The sequence below is a fragment of the Pecten maximus genome, chromosome 10 (assembly GCF_902652985.1).
Source record: "Pecten maximus chromosome 10, xPecMax1.1, whole genome shotgun sequence".
Classification (NCBI taxonomy): Eukaryota; Metazoa; Mollusca; class Bivalvia; order Pectinida; family Pectinidae; genus Pecten; species Pecten maximus.
The window spans coordinates 2,946,783-2,970,176 of NC_047024.1; the positions used below are offsets into that span (position 1 = coordinate 2,946,783).

Here is a 23,394-nt window from a genome sequence, read left to right on the forward strand (position 1 = left end):
ATTCATACAGTTTGCAAACATTTTTTTCATACCCCAATGAAGCAAAAAAAAAAGAGACATCAAAGCTTAAATAAAAAATAAATTTACAAAATCTATAAAAAAAAAATGGAACAAATGAATCAAGGTTATTTTTATGAGGAAACGACATGGTCTACACATCACTCCATCCTAGCTAGTCTACTTGTAATTTGAGAAGACTCTCAAGATTTCAAAAACACATCAAATCTCTGATCGTGAGATCAAGTCCTGGCCATACAGATATACCCAGTTGCTTATATTCTTATCAGATTAAAGGGTCAAATGTTGACGGACAGGCGAGTGGGCGACGACGGATCCTCCGCTGTAGCCATTTGGCGCTCCGAAATTTTCACTCTTTTGACTTTCGAGACAGCCCCCGGCAAACCTATGCCGGAAGCACTTGTAATCAAGAAAAACAACTCCGGTACGTGTACAGTACAGGTTTCAAGATGGCAGTTGAAAGTTTCAGAAGTTGTGTCAATGGTGCTTGTTGGACTGTGTATGTGTTATGTATCCTATCTTCGACATGTTTCGGTTTATCAGATGATCCACAGATGACATTCGATAAACTATTTTCCGCAGGAATGCTAGCATACAATCAGGAAGATTGGCAGACATGCATTCGAAGCATGGAGCGTGCTCAGGATGATTTCAAGTTTTATAAACAGACAGTCTTGGACTGTAGAATAAACTGTCGAAAAAAGTTTAGAACTTTTGAAAACGGCGACCTCGAAAGTTCGGTTAAACAGACAGACAATAGTTTGAGTTTTTTGAAGTTTTATGATCAAATAATTTTTGAGTCGGACTGTATAAAAAGATGCAGAAAGTCCATCTTTGGAGAAAGACCTGAGAAAGTTCCAAAAAATGTTTTGACGAATTTTGAAAATCGTCTTGCATACAGCTACTTACAGTTTTGTTATTACAAGGTAAATATGTGTTTTTAATTGTCTTCTATACTATTTATATCGTATTTCTACTCGCTGTCGCGACCAAAATTAATAGACTTGCACAAGTCCCATCACTTCGTTACAGAGGCTGAATTTGTGTTCACATCAAATTTTTGTTTCAACCTTTTCTTTCTCATTGAATTATAATTATATATTCACTAATAACATATGAAATATGTGTTATTAAAAAGAAACAGGTGTGCACATTTACAGACGTGCTATTTAAGGTGACCACAATTTTATAATATGCGTCAGTCTACAGACAGAACCAATAAGTCCTTAATTTGTGAAATAAAGTGTTTGTCTTATATGTTACTGTGCCCATCCTGATTACTGAACTGTGAATACAAGCTGAAAGCTCTTTTTTGAAAAAGATTCTGCAGAGAAGCAATTTTAGACGCTACCATATGATAATTTGTCTTCAGGAATGAAATTTATTTTTTCAACATTCATGAGGTCATAACAATATTGGCTTCTGGAAATATTCCACGAATCGAGTTAGTGATTCATGATGAATATGTCCAGAAAAATTAATTGTGTCGAAAAGTGCGGAAATCAGTAATGACGTCACCTTGACAGTGCCATTTTGAAAGGACTGATATAGCATGCATAATTTAAGCGTTTTCTGCTGTTATCGGAGAATCTGTGCATGAGTAGCTAGCGTCAAGTGAGCATTTTGTGAAAAACTATAGTCAGAATATTTCAGAAATACAGCAAAATAACCAATTTATCTACCTCCGCTTCGACTTGAAAAATCAGCAAGTTTCAATGAGGTGAAGACAAATGTTCACTCTAATTGGTTAAAAAGGAAAAACTTTTCACTGCAAAACTTCTATTTTCACTGCAAAATCTTATATTTTCATTGCAAAATCTTATATTTCCACTGCTCATTGCTGCAGTGAGAATATAAGTTTTATTAGTTTGATAAATTTCTATATTTTACTGGCAAAAATGCAATAGAGAATACATGCATGGTCAGTGTCTTAAAATATAAGCTGTATTTTGGCGAGGGTAAAGAAAGACAAAAGTGGCGAGCCTTGGAGAGCCACTTTTGTCTTTCTGTCCTGAGCCAAAAATACAGCTTATATTTTAAGACACTGACCATGTATTCTATTTATCCTGCAACAGTCATCAAAAAAAATCATTTTGAAGTGAAACAGTATCAAAAATAATCCAAATATGTTCGCCTTTTAAACGATGTTTCATTTGGAAGTAGGCTTATCGAAACGACGCACGTGCTAAGATTCCAAAATACAGCTGTTTTCCGTCACTGCCGTATACAGCAAAAATATATATGGTGGGTGTATTTCGACAATGAATGCGGTGGCAGTTGCAGGATAAAGAAATATACAGGGCATTGTTTTATTATTTATTACCATTTAGTGATATCACTTAGGAGTTTCATATTTGTAGGTGATATGATCTGATATCACTTAGTCGTTTAATTGTGTAAGTGATGTGTTTATATTTACAGAAAACTAGATTCTGACGTTTCTAAGTGATACCACCTAGAAGTTTTGAGTGGGTGATGTATCGCTCATTAAACTTAAGATTAACTTTGTATTTTATTTAGTTTATGACATCATAGATCCATTGGAGCACGAAGTAAATAGCATAAACGTGACGCATTCATGAATAATTTACCAATGTTAACTGCTTCATTAGATTTATGATCTCATATATACCAAAATAAAAGGTTTACTTACAACCATATCAATGTTCATTAAGTCTGATACAAACATTTATTCTGAGTGATCTATGTTCAACATTAAGTCTGATACAAACATTTATCCTGAGTGATCTATTAAGTCTGATACAAACATTTATCCCGAGTGATCTATGTTCAACATTAAGTCAGATACAAACATTTATCCTGAGTGATCTAATCATTTATCCTGAGTGATCTATGTTCAACATTAAGTCCGATACAAACATTTATCCTGAATGATCTATGTTCAACATTAAGTCAGATACAAACATTCATCCTGAGTGATCTATGTTCAACATTAAGTCCGATACAAACATTTATCCTGAGTGATCTATGTTCAACATTCAGTCCGATACCAACATTTATCCTGAGTGATCTATGTTCAACATTAAGTCTGATACAAACATTTAGCCCGAGTGATCTATGTTCAACATTAAGTCTGATACAAACATTTATCCGGAGTGATCTATGTTCAACATTAAGTCAGATACAAACATTTATCCTGAGTGATCTATGTTCAACATTTAGTCTGATACAAACATTTATCCTGAGTGATCTATGTTCTACGGTAAGTCCGATACAAACATTTATCCTGAGTGATCTATGTTCAACATTGAGTCTGATACAAACATTTATCCTGAGTGATCTATATTCAACATTAAGTCAGATACAAACATTTATCCCGAGTGATCTATGTTCAACATTAAGTCTTATACAAACATTTATCCTGAGTGATCTATGTTCAAAATTAAGTCTTATACAAACATTTATCCTGAGTGATCTATGTTCAACATTAAGTCTGATACAAACATTTATCCCGAGTGATCTATGTTCAACATTTAGTCCGATACAAACATTTATCCTGAGTGATCTATGTTCAACATTAAGTCCGATACAAACATTTATCCTGAGTGATCTATGTTCAACATTAAGTCTGATACAAACATTTATCCCGAGTGATCTATGTTCAACATTTAGTCAGATACAAACATTTATCCCTAGTGATCTATGTTCAACATTAAGTCCGATACAAACATTTATCCTGAGTGATCGATGTTCAACATTAAGTCTGATACAAACATTTATCCGGAGTGATCTATGTTCAACATTAAGTCTGATACAAACATTTATCCTGAGTGATCTATATTCAACATTAAGTCTTATACAAACATTTATCCTGAGTGATCTATGTTCTACGGTAAGTCTGATACAAACATTTATCCTGAGTGATCTATGTTCAACATTAAGTCTGATACAAACATTTATCCTGAGTGATCTGTGTTCAACATTAAGTCTGATACAAACATTTATCCTGAGTGATCTATGTTCAACATTAAGTCAGATACAAACATTTATCCCGAGTGATCTATGTTCAACATTAAGTCTGATACAAACATTTATCCTGAGTGATCTATGTTCAACATTTAGTCCGATACAAGCATTTATCCTGAGTGATCTATGTTCAACATTCAGTCCGATACAAACATTTATCCTGAGTGATCTATGTTCAACATTTAGTCCGATACAAGCATTTATCCTGAGTGATCTTTGTTCAACATTTAGTCCGATACAAACATTTATCCTGAGTGATCTATGTTCAACATTAAGTCTTATACAAACATTTATTCTGAGTGATCTATGTTCAACATTAAGTCTGATACAAACATTTATCCTGAGTGATCTATGTTCAACATTAAGTCCGATACAAACATTTATCCCGAGTGATCTATGTTCAACATTAAGTCTGATACAAACATTTATCCTGAGTGATCTATGTTCAACATTTAGTCCGATACAAACATTTAGCCCGAGTGATCTATGTTCAACATTCAGTCTGATACAAACATTTATCCTGAGTGATCTATGTTCAACATTTAGTCCGATACAAGCATTTATCCTGAGTGATCTATGTTCAACATTCAGTCTGATACAAACATTTATCCTGAGTGATCTATGTTCAACATTTAGTCCGATACAAGCATTTATCCTGAGTGATCTATGTTCAACATTAAGTCTGATACAAACATTTATCCTGAGTGTTCTTTGTTCAACATTAAGTCTGATACAAACATTTACCCTCAGTGATCTATGTTCAACATTCAGTCAGATACAAACATTTATCCTGAGTGATCTATGTTCAACATTAAGTCTTATACAAACATTTATCCTCAGTGATCTATGTTCAACATTCAGTCCGATACAAACATTTAGCCCGAGTGATCTATGTTCAACATTCAGTCCGATACAAACATTTAGCCCGAGTGATCTATGTTCAACATTCAGTCCGATACAAACATTTATCCTGAGTGATCTATGTTCAACATTCAGTCCGATACCAACATTTATCCTGAGTGATCTATGTTCAACATTAAGTCTGATACAAACATTTAGCCCGAGTGATCTATGTTCAACATTAAGTCTGATACAAACATTTATCCTGAGTGATCTATGTTCAACATTAAGTCAGATACAAACATTTATCCTGAGTGATCTATGTTCAACATTTAGTCTGATACAAACATTTATCCTGAGTGATCTATGTTCTACGGTAAGTCCGATACAAACATTTATCCTGAGTGATCTATGTTCAACATTAAGTCTGATACAAACATTTATCCTGAGTGATCTATATTCAACATTAAGTCACATACAAACATTTATCCCGAGTGATCTATGTTCAACATTAAGTCTTATACAAACATTTATCCTGAGTGATCTATGTTCAAAATTAAGTTTTATAGAAACATTTATCCTGAGTGATCTATGTTCAACATTAAGTCTGATACAAACATTTATCCCGAGTGATCTATGTTCAACATTTAGTCCGATACAAACATTTATCCTGAGTGATCTATGTTCAACATTAAGTCCGATACAAACATTTATCCTGAGTGATCTATGTTCAACATTAAGTCTGATACAAACATTTATCCCGAGTGATCTATGTTCAACATTTAGTCAGATACAAACATTTATCCCTAGTGATCTATGTTCAACATTAAGTCCGATACAAACATTTATCCTGAGTGATCGATGTTCAACATTAAGTCTGATACAAACATTTATCCGGAGTGATCTATGTTCAACATTAAGTCTGATACAAACATTTATCCTGAGTGATCTATGTTCAACATTAAGTCTTATACAAACATTTATCCCGAGTGATCTATGTTCAACATTAAGTCTGATACAAACATTTATCCTGAGTGATCGATGTTCAACATTAAGTCTGATACAAACATTTATCCGGAGTGATCTATGTTCAACATTAAGTCTGATACAAACATTTATCCTGAGTGATCTATGTTCAACATTAAGTCTTATACAAACATTTATCCCGAGTGATCTATGTTCTACGGTAAGTCTGATACAAACATTTATCCTGAGTGATCTATGTTCAACATTAAGTCTGATACAAACATTTATCCTGAGTGATCTGTGTTCAACATTAAGTCTGATACAAACATTTATCCTGAGTGATCTATGTTCAACATTAAGTCAGATACAAACATTTATCCCGAGTGATCTATGTTCAACATTAAGTCTGATACAAACATTTATCCTGAGTGATCTATGTTCAACATTTAGTCCGATACAAACATTTAGCCCGAGTGATCTATGTTCAACATTCAGTCTGATACAAACATTTATCCTGAGTGATCTATGTTCAACATTTAGTCCGATACAAGCATTTATCCTGAGTGATCTATGTTCAACATTCAGTCCGATACAAACATTTATCCTGAGTGATCTATGTTCAACATTTAGTCCGATACAAGCATTTATCCTGAGTGATCTTTGTTCAACATTTAGTCCGATACAAACATTTATCCTGAGTGATCTATGTTCAACATTAAGTCTTATACAAACATTTATTCTGAGTGATCTATGTTCAACATTAAGTCTGATACAAACATTTATCCTGAGTGATCTATGTTCAACATTAAGTCCGATACAAACATTTATCCCGAGTGATCTATGTTCAACATTAAGTCTGATACAAACATTTATCCTGAGTGATCTATGTTCAACATTTAGTCCGATACAAACATTTAGCCCGAGTGATCTATGTTCAACATTCAGTCTGATACAAACATTTATCCTGAGTGATCTATGTTCAACATTTAGTCCGATACAAGCATTTATCCTGAGTGATCTATGTTCAACATTAAGTCTGATACAAACATTTATCCTGAGTGATCTATGTTCAACATTAAGTCAGATACAAACATTTATCCTGAGTGATCTATGTTCAACATTTAGTCTGATACAAACATTTATCCTGAGTGATCTATGTTCTACGGTAAGTCCGATACAAACATTTATCCTGAGTGATCTATGTTCAACATTAAGTCTGATACAAACATTTATCCTGAGTGATCTATATTCAACATTAAGTCACATACAAACATTTATCCCGAGTGATCTATGTTCAACATTAAGTCTTATACAAACATTTATCCTGAGTGATCTATGTTCAAAATTAAGTTTTATAGAAACATTTATCCTGAGTGATCTATGTTCAACATTAAGTCTGATACAAACATTTATCCCGAGTGATCTATGTTCAACATTTAGTCCGATACAAACATTTATCCTGAGTGATCTATGTTCAACATTAAGTCCGATACAAACATTTATCCTGAGTGATCTATGTTCAACATTAAGTCTGATACAAACATTTATCCCGAGTGATCTATGTTCAACATTTAGTCAGATACAAACATTTATCCCTAGTGATCTATGTTCAACATTAAGTCCGATACAAACATTTATCCTGAGTGATCGATGTTCAACATTAAGTCTGATACAAACATTTATCCGGAGTGATCTATGTTCAACATTAAGTCTGATACAAACATTTATCCTGAGTGATCTATGTTCAACATTAAGTCTTATACAAACATTTATCCCGAGTGATCTATGTTCAACATTAAGTCTGATACAAACATTTATCCTGAGTGATCGATGTTCAACATTAAGTCTGATACAAACATTTATCCGGAGTGATCTATGTTCAACATTAAGTCTGATACAAACATTTATCCTGAGTGATCTATGTTCAACATTAAGTCTTATACAAACATTTATCCCGAGTGATCTATGTTCTACGGTAAGTCTGATACAAACATTTATCCTGAGTGATCTATGTTCAACATTAAGTCTGATACAAACATTTATCCTGAGTGATCTGTGTTCAACATTAAGTCTGATACAAACATTTATCCTGAGTGATCTATGTTCAACATTAAGTCAGATACAAACATTTATCCCGAGTGATCTATGTTCAACATTAAGTCTGATACAAACATTTATCCTGAGTGATCTATGTTCAACATTTAGTCCGATACAAACATTTAGCCCGAGTGATCTATGTTCAACATTCAGTCTGATACAAACATTTATCCTGAGTGATCTATGTTCAACATTTAGTCCGATACAAGCATTTATCCTGAGTGATCTATGTTCAACATTCAGTCCGATACAAACATTTATCCTGAGTGATCTATGTTCAACATTTAGTCCGATACAAGCATTTATCCTGAGTGATCTTTGTTCAACATTTAGTCCGATACAAACATTTATCCTGAGTGATCTATGTTCAACATTAAGTCTTATACAAACATTTATTCTGAGTGATCTATGTTCAACATTAAGTCTGATACAAACATTTATCCTGAGTGATCTATGTTCAACATTAAGTCCGATACAAACATTTATCCCGAGTGATCTATGTTCAACATTAAGTCTGATACAAACATTTATCCTGAGTGATCTATGTTCAACATTTAGTCCGATACAAACATTTAGCCCGAGTGATCTATGTTCAACATTCAGTCTGATACAAACATTTATCCTGAGTGATCTATGTTCAACATTTAGTCCGATACAAGCATTTATCCTGAGTGATCTATGTTCAACATTCAGTCTGATACAAACATTTATCCTGAGTGATCTATGTTCAACATTTAGTCCGATACAAGCATTTATCCTGAGTGATCTATGTTCAACATTAAGTCTGATACAAACATTTATCCTGAGTGATCTTTGTTCAACATTAAGTCTGATACAAACATTTACCCTCAGTGATCTATGTTCAACATTCAGTCAGATACAAACATTTATCCTGAGTGATCTATGTTCAACATTAAGTCTTATACAAACATTTATCCTCAGTGATCTATGTTCAACATTCAGTCCGATACAAACATTTAGCCCGAGTGATCTATGTTCAACATTCAGTCCGATACAAACATTTAGCCCGAGTGATCTATGTTCAACATTCAGTCCGATACAAACATTTATCCTGAGTGATCTATGCTCAACATTCAGTCTGATACAAGCATTTATCCTGAGTGATCTTTGTTCAACATTCAGTCCGATACAAACATTTACCCTCAGTGATCTATGTTCAACATTCAGTCCGATACAAACATTTATCCTGAGTGATCTATTGTTCAAAATTATTTTGGCGTCAAGTTTATCCTACTACTATACAGCTATGTTCACATGCTGACGACAGATGGACTAAACCTGCCCACTTTTTCTGTGACAACGGAGGAAGTTCCTGCATTTAAATTATTTTATTTACATTAAATTGTAGTATTTCATTTCTTAAGAGTAATTTCACAGCTGTTGTACTATCACTAATAATTTGTTGTTAGGTCAGATCCAAATCTGGGTATTTCAATAATGTAAAAAATAGTTGGGTTGTGCCAGAAGACCAGGAAGAGAGGATACGTTTGAGCCCCATGTTTTAGTATTCTAACTTTCACCTTAAAGGCCTAAACTTAAGATTTAACCGTGGGCTGTTACTTGTGTTAGAGTTATTGTGGTTAGATTGATTAATCATCCTGTCTACACACAGATTGTACACCTGAAATCTGTTTACTGATAGCTGTACACATGTATGTGCATATCTGATTGGTCACAATTCATGTTCAAATTAAGAGAAAGATTTCTTTTATTTACTGTAAGATCCATGACCGATAACCCAGAGTGATGTGCAAAGGGAAGTAACTCTGGATATCTTGCTCATTTCATATATTATGTACTACATAAATGTGCTTCAAAGTTCATTGTTTAAAAATTGAAAAGAAAAAAAAACATGAATATGACTTAAAGTACATTTTGTTTAATCTTCTAGCTATTTAAGACACATTTGGAAGGTTGAGGCCTGTATGTAGGAATGTTCAATCATTTGCACTAACTTGCAATAAAAAAAATATATTTCTGTAAGTTAATTAAACAGTTCTGCGAAGAAATATACTTGCTTATAATTTTAGTCCAAACTTATTTTACATGTAATTGTTTGCATTTTACAGTCATATGATAAAAGTCGTTTTTGAAGGATGTTATTTTAGATCACACAAGGGGTTGTCTTCATTTCTAATTATATTTACACCATTGTTAAATTAGAGAAGACATTAGTGTAATTTACTTTAAAAGATTCTCAATCGCAGATGATAGAACGTAAACTTTTGTTTGTCTGAAGATCTCTTTACATTTGTAAAAGGAAGGAGCAATGAAAAATACCCTGTCTACATATACGCTGGGGCTCGGAACTAGCGACTTCTCGCTCTTAAGGCAAACATCCTATATAGCTATATATATAGCTACCACTAGGCTAAAGGGAAATTCCTAGTTTGAGCTAGTAAGGTGACCTTATACTCTTTACTTTTACACATTTTTAAACCAATTTCTTTGAAACCTGGTGGGCTTTATAACCGTGATATAAAATGTTGTGTTTTCCCAAACAGCATTGTGATTCGACTATTTTTTACAAAAGTTTGTTCTCCTTTGTTTTTTTCAATGTCAGGTTTTTGTCCCGAGATATCCTACAATTTTCGAATGATTTCTTTGTAACTTGGTTACTTGCTTTGTAATCATGGTATCAAGTTGTGTTGAATGAGTTGGAGACTATACTTTAGCAACTCCTGATAACTGGTATTCATCAGACTGTTAGATAATTAACAGGGACTTTGTAGTGAAAGTTGAGAGGATTAAATCATACCACCTAACCACTTACTTTATATACTGAAACGAAAAAGAAACGCAACTTCAAATTGTAGGTTTAATAAAATAATACTTGTGAGCATTATGTTTAAATTTCATATGTAATAGTTAATATTGAATATTGATGTAACATCCTTTAAATGTTTAGAGATTTTTAAGAACAGGTCACTTTGCTAGAAGGTCATGATTGGTAGTACCCTACGTGAATCCAAGTTGAAATGGCAGCAGTTTTGAAACCGTGCCCTAATATCGTGTGTGTCCTCCTCGAACAGTTATCACATCTCTAATTCTTTGTTGCATTGAGTTCATCAGGGCATTGAATTTCCGTATTGGAATGTTATTCCATTCTTGGACGAGTGCATTTGCTAACTGAGGGAGGGTATTTGGGGGGTTACGGCGATTTCGAATTCTTCTGTCTAATTCATCCCACAAATGCTCGATTGGGGACAGGTCGGGGCTATATGGAGGCCAATCTATAGGAACAATGTTCTGTGTCGCAAGAAAGTCTCTACAGACTCTTGCAACGTGTGGTCTCGCGTTATCTTGCTGAAAGGTTAGATGATGCTGCCTAACAAACGGCACAACATGGGGCCTAAGTATCTCATCCCGATAGCGTACGGCCGTTAAATTCCCATTGACTATCACCAAAGGCGTCTTCAAACCATGGGAGATTCCCGCCCAAACCATAACTGATCCACCCCCAAATCGGTCGTGTTCCAAAACACAGGCGTCAGCAAAACGTTCGCCTCGACGCCGGTACACACGTTGACGGCCATCTGCTCGAAATAACGTGAATCGAGATTCATCGGTGAAGAGCATAGACCTCCAACGTCTCATAGGAAAACGTCTGGGCATATGTGCCGTTGCCCATTGCATACGACGTGCTCGACGTTGCGGTGTTAGTGGTAAACCAACGTACTGCCGCCTTGCACGCAAATTAGCCTCACGCAGTCTGTTGATCACTGTTTGGGGATGAATTCGACGGTTATGATTACCAATCGTATTCCTTGCCGTTTCAGCGGCCGTTAATCTCCTGTTACGCAGGTGTGCCAACCTAAGAACCCGGTCTTGACGTCGCGACGTTACGCGTGGACGTCCTGATCTCGGCTGGTCATCGACTCTTCCTGTTGCGTTAAGACGTGAAACTAATCGACTAATAGTCGATTTGTGAACTCTGAATTGTCGAGCGACGTGAAGTTGCGTGTTCCCTGCCAGAAGCATCGCTATAGCAAGTCCTCTATCAACCTTTGATAACCGTGGCATAATTGTAAAAGGAATTATTGTTTGCAAAAGTATTGGCTATGATGTGGCTCAATGTTAGTGATGAATTGATACTGGTTTGAATGAAAAAAGAACGCATATGTTTGTACAGGCACGGTTTTTGATGTTTTTACCGCGCCGGAAGTGCATAGGTCTCTAGTCACACTTGGGTGATTTTGAAGATTGGTATGGGTGTTAGGCAGGGTGCATGTTTATTTCCGCGATTTTTATACAGATATGTATATTTAATACAAAATTAATCACAATTTCCCATGTTGCGTTTCTTTTTCGTTTCAGTATATATAGGTAATTTAAATCTTATTCCAATGTGAGATAATTATAACACTATGAATGATATTCGACAGACAGTTTGTGGTGATCAATTATTACTGATTTATAACACATACTTGGAAAATATTCAAAATTTCTGTTTTTTTTTTTTGCTTAATAGCTGACATAATACATCAGTAATGTCTGTATTTATAAATCGTCCCTGAAACATCAGAATACAAACCTGTTAATGACACTGTTATCAGAGTTTTAACTCAGAATGGATGTAACAAAGGCAAAATATGAAAAAAAATCAATCCAGTTATTTTATATGACGTGTGACCTATATATACTGTATTGTGGTTACTTAATACACTATTTTATATGGTGTGTCACCTATATATACTGTACTGTGGTTACTTAATACACTATTTTATATGGTGTGTCACCTATATATACTGTATTGTGGTTACTTAATACACTATTTTATATGGTGTGTCACCTATATATACTGTACTGTGGTTACTTAATACACTATTTTATATGGTGTGTCACCTATATATACTGTATTGTGGTTACTTGATACACTATTTTATATGGTGTGTCACCTATATATACTGTACTGTGGTTACTTAATACACTATTTTATATGGTGTGTCACCTATATATATACTGTACTGTGGTTACTTGATACACTATTTTATATGGTGTGTCACCTATATATACTGTACTGTGGTTACTTAATACACTATTTTATATGGTGTGTCACCTATATATACAGTATTGTGGTTACTTGATACACTATTTTATATGGTGTGTCACCTATATATACTGTACTGTGGTTACTTAATACACTATTTTATATGTCACCTATATATACTGTATTGTGGTATACTTAATACACTATTTTATATGATATGTCACCTATATATACTGTACTGTGGTTACTTAATACACTATTTTATATGGTGTGTCACCTATATATACTGTACTGTGGTTACTTAATACACTATTTTATATGGTGTGTCACCTATATATACTGTATTGTGGTTACTTAATACACTTACTGTTTATGCTGACTCGACATGCTCATGTTCCAGAAGATTCCATGTCCCGCTGATCTAGTTTACACTTTTCTTCAGTAGATGATGTAAGCAAGCCACTTGTAAACTTCTGTTTTTAAAATCATTATGATATATAGGCCAGCATAAAATACAGCAGAAGTTAGAATATCCAACCCTGTAAATAAAAACCCAAAGTCTTGGTCCTAATTAAAATTTTGGCCACTGCATGTTACAATCCACAGCAAAATGTGTGGACATGAAAGAATGAAAAACTGGAGAAAACTAGAAAACATTGTGTCTGTTTAGGCAACAGTGTGACTGACGCTCAAGGTCAACTTGTCAGATGAAACGACAAAAGACATCTTTTAAAGTCGCAGTGTAACAGAAAAGTCAAGGTCATGTCGTTGGATAGCATTATGTGGTGATATTTGTGTACTTTACTGGGTTACTTCTGATCTTGTTTATCAATGATGTATTTGTCCTAAATGGAGAATTCATATTTCAGCCAGCTAGTCAAGGAGATAGGTGGATTGTGTGTTGGGATGGGGGTTGTTAGGGTGGGGGTGGGAGTTGTGAGGGTGGGGATGGGAGTTGTGAGGGGTGGGGGTGAGTGTAGGGATGGGAGTTGTTAGGGTGGGGATGGGAGTTGTGAGGGTGGGGATGGGAGTTGTGAGGGTGGGGATGGGAGTTGTAAGGGGTGGGGGTGAGTGTATATAGGGATGGGGGTTGTTAGGGTGGGGATGGGAGTTGTGAGGGGTGGGGGTGAGTGTAGGGATGGGAGTTGTGAGGGGTGGGGGTGAGTGTATATAGGGATGGGAGTTGTTAGGGTGGGGATGGGAGTTGTGAGGGTGGGGATGGGAGTTGTGAGGGGTGAGGGTGAGTGTAGGGATGGGAGTTGTGAGGGGTGGGGGTGAGTGTATATAGGGATGGGGTTTAGGTGGAGGTGGGAATGAATTATTGGTATTTCAGTTGAAAAAGTTGGCAAGAGTAATATTGGGACCATCTGGAGACTATCAGTCCATAGCAACCTCTAAAGGATGTAGTAAATGAAGTAGATACCATACTTCAATTATAATATCAACTGAATACTCACCACCAGAGGGCCTGTCAGCATTAGCCATTTTCATTATTGAGTCAGTAATATTCACTATAGTATCGAGTCAAGATTCTGTCATGTGATGTACAATTAATCAGACTAGAGTCAGTAATATTCACTATAGTATCGAGTCAGTATTCTGTCCTGTGATGTACAATTAATCAGACTCGAGTCAGTAATATTCACTATAGTATCGAGTCAATATTCTGTTATGTGATGTACGTGTGCAATTAATCAGACTCGAGTCAGTAATATTCACTATAGTATCGAGTCAATATTCTGTTATGTGATGTACGTGTGCAATTAATCAGACTCGAGTCAGTAATATTCACTATAGTATCGAGTCAGTATTCTGTCATGTGATGTGCTAATTAATCGGACTTGAGTCAGTAATATTCACTATAGTATCGAGTCAATATTCTGTCATATGATGTACTAATTAATCAGACTCGAGTCAGTAATATTCACTATATAGTATTGAGTCAATATTCTGTCATGTGATGTGCTAATTAATCAGACTAGAGTCAGTAATATTCACTATAGTATCGAGTCAGTATTCTGTCATGTGATGTGCTAATTAAACAGACTCGAGTCAGTAATATTCACTATAGTATCAAGACAATATTCTGTCGAGTCAGTGTTAATCAGTGGATTCATTGGCTGATGTATTATAATAATGATACAAAAAATTTGACAGAATTTCTCAGATAAATTTGACCCATTTTTGTGGTGCTGTTTCTCAGTGACTTTTCTCTGTGTGTAGGGGAAGAGGAAGCTATATATTATTAGTACTGTAGAGGTTTTAATTGAAGAGGCATCTGCTCCTCTCAGACATCTTAATAAGTAGGAAAAAATTAAAGGGATGACATAAATCTACTGTTGTTTAGGAGATGTATCCTGTGGCCCTGTTCTGGGAGGGTTTATGGTATCTGTGATATATATACAAACATGAAGGTCTGCTGACCAGCTTACTGCTGGGCTGAAAAATAATACGGCTGCTGTTGTAACTCGTTAGTAGACTGTAGTGTAGAATTCATGCCCGTTGGTTTAAATATCTATAAATTTGTGATTGAGAGGATACTCTTTATAATGAATTGGCATTAACTGTGGAGTCAACTGATTTTTCAAAGCAGATTGAAATTGGTAGAAAATTGAAATAGCTGTTGCTGTTTGAGATTTGTAGAATCTAACATGGGTCTGTTATTTAAGCTATACTCAATCGCTGTTAAAGAAATCACTTAACCCTTTGCCACATGTAAGCGCCTCTGGACGCCTTTACCCCTTGCCACATGTAAGCGCCTCTGGACGCCTCTGCATTATCTCCATGTAAGCGCTTCTCGACGCCTCTACGTTATCTCAATGTAAGCGCCTCTCGACGCCATGCCGGTTCGGTAAACGTAGACATGGAAAATCCCGTGATTGAGAGCGACACCTATCTGGAAATCCCTGATACTATTTTAAGAAGATATCAATGCATCGACCAATCAGATTTGTACACGTCATTCATACGAAAGTTTTTGAATAAATTAACCTAGAAAGTGTGAGTCATGAGTGTAGAAAAGTGTGACAACAACGAGGCGTGATGGCGGCTGTGGCTACGATTTTGCGCGACATTTTTGACGACGATGATGATAATTTAGAGTTCGATGGCTTTGGACCTGAATACATTGAGTCAGATATTGATCTTAACGATGTTCTAAATGAACTGTCAACAGATAACGAGTCCGAAAATGAGGACGAACGGCGACTAGTTGTACCGCCGCCATTAGGTAATGTTGACAGAGATTTTTTGCCGATCACAGTAAATGATTTTGTTAGGGAAACGGGGCCAGAACTTCCAGAAACTTTTGATGTTGAACTGCAAGTCCCATTGATTATTTCTACCTTTTCTTCAATGAGAATCAGTTTCCACCATAGCTCGACACACTAATAACTACGCTCGCCGGCATTTGAAAAACGAAGGTAGATTTGACCCAAAATGGTCGGATACACATTCCTTCGTCGCGACATCGGATATAAAATATTCTAGGCTTAAGCCTGAACTGTTGAAATATTCTTGTGAAAACTTTGAAAATTCAGTTTGTTTCATTTGGGAGTTAATGTTGAATCATTTCATGTACAGGAATTCAATGAATTATAAATTACATTGTCAAAATATTTTGAAATTTTTCTGTTCTGTTTGTATACAGCTGATTTCGTGGTTATGTGTTGTTGGTTTTATAAAGAAAATAGCACAGAATTAAAATTTAAGAAATTCTGAACATAATTGTAACTTACTAAAAATGTCTAAAACAACTATTTCACTTTCAAAATTAGGTTTAGAAAAATTAATCAAAACAAAGCTTAATTTCTCAAAAACCGCCATTGAGATGGTGTATGTATATTTCAGTCAGCGCAATAATGTTGCATTGCAACAATGTATCTTTGCACTATTGGCACAGAGTGCTGAAGTGTTATAACCTGCATGTGGCAAAGGGTTAAACTGCAGACTGTCACTGCTTGGGAGACTAGTTATACTGACTGTCACTGTTTGAGAGATGAGTTATACTGACTGTCACTGTTTGAGAGACTAGTTATACTGACTGTCACTGTTTGAGAGATGAGTTATACTGACTGTCACTGCTTGAGAGACTAGTTATACTGACTGTCACTGTTTGAGAGATGAGTTATACTGACTGTCACTGTTTGAGAGATGAGTTAATTATACCGACTGTCACTGTTTGAGATATCAGTTATACTGACTGTCACTGCTTGAGATATCAGTTATACTGACTGTCACTGTTTGAGAGATGAGTTATACTGACTGTCACTGCTTGAGAGATGAGTTATACTGACTGTCACTGCTTGAGAGACTAGTTATACTGACTGTCACTGCTTGAGAGATGAGTTATACTGACTGTCACTGCTTGAGAGACTAGTTATACTGACTGTCACTGCTTGAGAGATGAGTTATACTGATTGTCACTGTTAGAGAGATGAGTTATACTGACTGTCACTGTTTGAGAGATGAGTTATACTGACTGTCACTGTTTGAGAGATGAGTTATACTGACTGTCACTGATTGAGAGACTAGTTATACTGACTCACTGCTTGAGAGATGAGTTATACTGACTGTCACTGTTTGAGAGATGAGTTATACTGACTGTCACTGCTTGAGAGATGAGTTATACTGACTGTCACTGTTTGAGAGATGAGTTATACTGACTGTCACTGCTTGAGAGTCTAGTTATACTGACTGTCACTGCTTGAGAGATGAGTTATACTGACTGTCACTTCTTGAGAGACAAGTTATACTGACTGTCACTGTTTGAGAGATGAGTTATACTGACTGTCACTGCTTGAGAGACTAGTTATACTGACTGTCACTGTTTGAGAGATGAGTTATACTGACTGTCACTGTTTGAGAGATGAGTTAATTATACCGACTGTCACTGTTTGAGATATCAGTTATACTGACTGTCACTGCTTGAGATATCAGTTATACTGACTGTCACTGTTTGAGAGATGAGTTATACTGACTGTCACTGCTTGAGAGATGAGTTATACTGACTGTCACTGCTTGAGAGACTAGTTATACTGACTGTCACTGCTTGAGAGATGAGTTATACTGACTGTCACTGCTTGAGAGACTAGTTATACTGACTGTCACTGCTTGAGAGATGAGTTATACTGATTGTCACTGTTAGAGAGATGAGTTATACTGACTGTCACTGTTTGAGAGATGAGTTATACTGACTGTCACTGTTTGAGAGATGAGTTATACTGACTGTCACTGATTGAGAGACTAGTTATACTGACTCACTGCTTGAGAGATGAGTTATACTGACTGTCACTGTTTGAGAGATGAGTTATACTGACTGTCACTGCTTGAGAGATGAGTTATACTGACTGTCACTGTTTGAGAGATGAGTTATACTGACTGTCACTGTTTGAGAGATGAGTTAATTATACCGACTGTCACTGTTTGAGATATCAGTTATACTGACTGTCACTGCTTGAGATATCAGTTATACTGACTGTCACTGTTTGAGAGATGAGTTATACTGACTGTCACTGCTTGAGAGATGAGTTATACTGACTGTCACTGCTTGAGAGACTAGTTATACTGACTGTCACTGTTTGAGAGACTAGTTATACTGACTGTCACTGTTTGAGAGATGAGTTATACTGACTGTCACTGCTTGAGAGACTAGTTATACTGACTGTCACTGCTTGAGAGATGAGTTATACTGACTGTCACTGCTTGAGAGACTAGTTATACTGACTGTCACTGCTTGAGAGATGAGTTATACTGATTGTCACTGTTAGAGAGATGAGTTATACTGACTGTCACTGTTTGAGAGATGAGTTATACTGACTGTCACTGTTTGAGAGATGAGTTATACTGACTGTCACTGATTGAGAGACTAGTTATACTGACTCACTGCTTGAGAGATGAGTTATACTGACTGTCACTGTTTGAGAGATGAGTTATACTGACTGTCACTGCTTGAGAGATGAGTTATACTGACTGTCACTGCTTGAGAGATGAGTTATACTGACTTGTCACTGCTTGAGAGATGAGTTATACTGACTGTCACTGTTTGAGAGACTAGTTATACTGACTGTCACTGCTTGAGAGATGAGTTATACTGACTGTCACTGCTTGAGAGATGAGTTATACTGACTGTCACTGTTTGAGAGGCTAGTTATACTGACTGTCACTGTTTGAGAGATGAGTTATACTGACTGTCACTGCTTGAGAGATGAGTTATACTGACTGTCACTGCTTGAGAGATGAGTTATACTGACTTGTCACTGTTTGAGAGATGAGTTATACTGACTGTCACTGCTTGAGAGATGAGTTATACTGACTGTCACTGCTTGAGAGATGAGTTATACTGACTGTCACTGTTTGAGAGACTAGTTATACTGACTGTCACTGCTTGAGAGATGAGTTATACTGACTGTCACTGCTTGAGAGATGAGTTATACTGACTGTCACTGTTTGAGAGGCTAGTTATACTGACTGTCACTGTTTGAGAGATGAGTTATACTGACTGTCACTGCTTGAGAGACTAGTTATACTGACTGTCACTGTTTGAGAGATGAGTTATACTGACTGTCACTGTTTGAGAGATGAGTTATACTGACTGTCACTGTTTGAGAGACGAGTTATACTGACTGTCACTGCTTGAGAGACTAGTTATACTGACTGTCACTGTTTGAGAGATGAGTTATACTGACTGTCACTGTTTGAGAGATGAGTTATACTGACTGTCACTGTTTGAGAGACTAGTTATACTGACTGTCACTGCTTGAGAGATGAGTTATACTGACTGTCACTGTTTGAGAGACGAGTTATACTGACTGTCACTGTTAGAGAGATGAGTTATACTGACTGTCACTGCTTGAGAGATGAGTTATACTGACTCACTGTTTGAGAGACTAGTTATACTGACTGTCACTGTTTGAGTTATACTGACTGTCACTGCTTGAGAGATGAGTTATACTGACTGTCACTGTTTGAGAGATGAGTTATACTGACTGTCACTGCTTGAGAGATGAGTTATACTGACTGTCACTGTGTGAAAGACGAGTTATACTGACTGTCACTGCTTGAGAGATGAGTTATACTGACTGTCACTGTTTGAGAGATGAGTTATACTGACTGTCACTGTTAGAGAGATGAGTTATACTGACTGTCACTGTTTGAGAGACTAGTTATACTGACTGTCACTGTTTGAGAGACTAGTTATACTGACTGTCACTCATTGAGAGACTTGTTATACTGACTGTCACTGTTAGAGAGATCAGTTATACTCCATGACTGTCACTGCTTGAGAGATCAGTTATATGGCTATTACTGCTTTCGACAAGTCCTACTCAATGTTCCAGTAAGTGTGTCAAAGTGATCCTGATTTCCATGGACATTTTATACAAGAACACACACTGCTGGTGCTGCAGCTGGTCCCAGATCTGTAAATCTGGGGGAGATAAAATCACACATGTAGACCTATAAATATCCACAGGAAAACATCAACATCAGCCCCAGTAATTGTTACTGGTGGAAAGTAGATTTACTTTTATATTTTATTAATTTCTGATAGGTAGTGTACTGAAACATAGGATTTATATTATGATTCCCTTTGTTAAATAGTGTTATCTACTTAAAAATAGTTGAATAGATCCTCGTTAGCTGAGCACACAATATATCATTAGAAGGAAATAATATAGCATTACAGTTACTATATATAACATATTATAACATTACAGTTACTATATATAACATATTGTAACATTACAGTTACTATGTATAATATATTGTAACATTACGGTTACTATGTATAACATATTGTAACATTACAGTTACTATATATAACATATTGTAACATAACAGTTACTATATATGACATATTGTAACATTACAGTTACTATGTATAACATATTGTAACATTACACTGACTATATATAACATATTGTAACATTACAGTTACTATATATAACATATTGTAACATTACAGTTATTATATATAACATATTGTAACATTACAGTTACTATATATAACATATTGTAACATTACAGTTACTATATATGACATATTGTAACATTACAGTTACTATGTATAACATATTGTAACATTACAGTTACTATATATAACATATTGTAACATTACACTGACTATATATAACATATTGTAACATAACAGTTACTATATATAACATATTGTAACATTACAGTTACTATATATAACATATTGTAACATTACACTGACTATATATAACATATTGTAACATTACAGTTACTATATATAACATATTGTAACATTACACTGACTATATATAACATATTGTAACATTACACTGACTATATATAACATATTGTAACATTACAGTTACTATATATAACATATTGTAACATTACAGTTACTATGTATAACATATTGTAACATTACAGTTACTATATATAACATATTGTAACATTACAGTTACTATATATAACATATTGTAACATTACACTGACTATATATAACATATTGTAACATAACAGTTACTATATATAACATATTGTAACATTACAGTTACTATATATAACATATTGTAACATTACAGTTACTATATAAACATATTGTAACATTACAGTTACTATATATGACATATTGTAACATTACAGTTACTATGTATAACATATTGTAACATTACACTGACTAACATATTGTAACATTACAGTTACTATATATAACATATTGTAACATTACAGTTACTATATATGACATATTGTAACATTACAGTTACTATGTATAACATATTGTAACATTACACTGACTATATATAACATATTGTAACATTACAGTTACTATATATAACATATTGTAACATAACAGTTACTATATATATGACATTGTAACATTACAGTTATTATATATAACATATTGTAACATTACACTGATCATGACTATATATAACATATTGTAACATTACAGTTACTATATATGACATATTGTAACATTACAGTTACTATGTATAACATATTGTAACATTACACTGACTATATATAACATATTGTAACATTACAGTTACTATATATAACATATTGTAACATTACAGTTACTATATATGACATATTGTAACATTACAGTTACTATGTATAACATATTGTAACATTACACTGACTATATATAACATATTGTAACATTACAGTTACTATATATAACATATTGTAACATAACAGTTACTATATATATGACATTGTAACATTACAGTTATTATATATAACATATTGTAACATTACACTGATCATGACTATATATAACATATTGTAACATAACAGTTACTATATATAACATACTGTAACATTACAGTTACTATATATAACATACTGTAACATTACAGTTACTATATATAACATACTGTAACATTACAGTTACTATATAACATATTGTAACATTACAGTTACTATATATAACATATTGTAACATTACACTGACTATATATAACATATTGTAACATTACACTGACTATATATAACATATTGTAACATTCCAGTTCTATATATAACATATTGTAACATTACAGTTACTATATATAACATATTGTAACATTACAGTTACTATATATAACATATTGTAACATTACAGTTACTATATATAACATATTGTAACATTACAGTTACTATATATATCATATTGTAACATTACAGTTACTATATATAACATATTGTAACATTACAGTTACTATATATAACATATTGTAACATTACAGTTACTATATATAACATATTGTAACATTACAGTTACTATATATAACATATTGTAACATTACAGTTACTTTATATACATATTGTAACATTACAGTTACTATATATAACATATTGTAACATTACAGTTACTTTATATACATATTGTAACATTACAGTTACTATATATAACATATTGTAACATTACAGTTACTATATATATCATATTGTAACATTACAGTTACTATATATAACATATTGTAACATTACAGTTACTATATATAACATAACATATTGTAACATTACTATATATAGCATATTGTAACATTACAGTTACTATATATAACATATTGTAACATTACAGTTACTATATATAACATATTGTAACATTACAGTTACTATGTATATAACATATTGTAACATTACAGTTACTATATATAACATATTGTAACATTACAGTTACTATGTATAACATATTGTAACATTACAGTTACTATATAACATATTGTAACATTACAGTTACTATATATGACATATTGTAACATTACAGTTACTATATATAACATATTGTAACATTACAGTTACTATATATAACATATTGTAACATTACAGTTACTATGTATAACATATTGTAACATTACAGTTACTATGTATAACATATTGTAACATTACAGTACTTATACATTTGATAAACATATGTAACATTACTTACTATATAACATATTGTAACATTACTTACTATATAACTATTGTAACATTACGTTACTATATAAATTTTAAACATACCTTACATGTAATAT

At 34.2% G+C, this 23,394-nt stretch overlaps 1 protein-coding gene across 1 annotated transcript in view; it reads left to right on the top strand.

The window, feature by feature from the left end:
- Positions 1–461: 461 nt before the first annotated feature.
- LOC117335915 (prolyl 3-hydroxylase 1-like) overlaps positions 462–23,394 on the top strand; it is a 65,020-nt gene continuing 42,087 nt past the window's right edge. Inside the window, exon 1 of the mRNA XM_033896196.1 lies at positions 462–944. Within this exon, the coding sequence (XP_033752087.1) occupies positions 468–944 (477 nt within the window). The 5' untranslated portion in view covers positions 462–467. The remainder of the gene's footprint in view (positions 945–23,394) is intronic.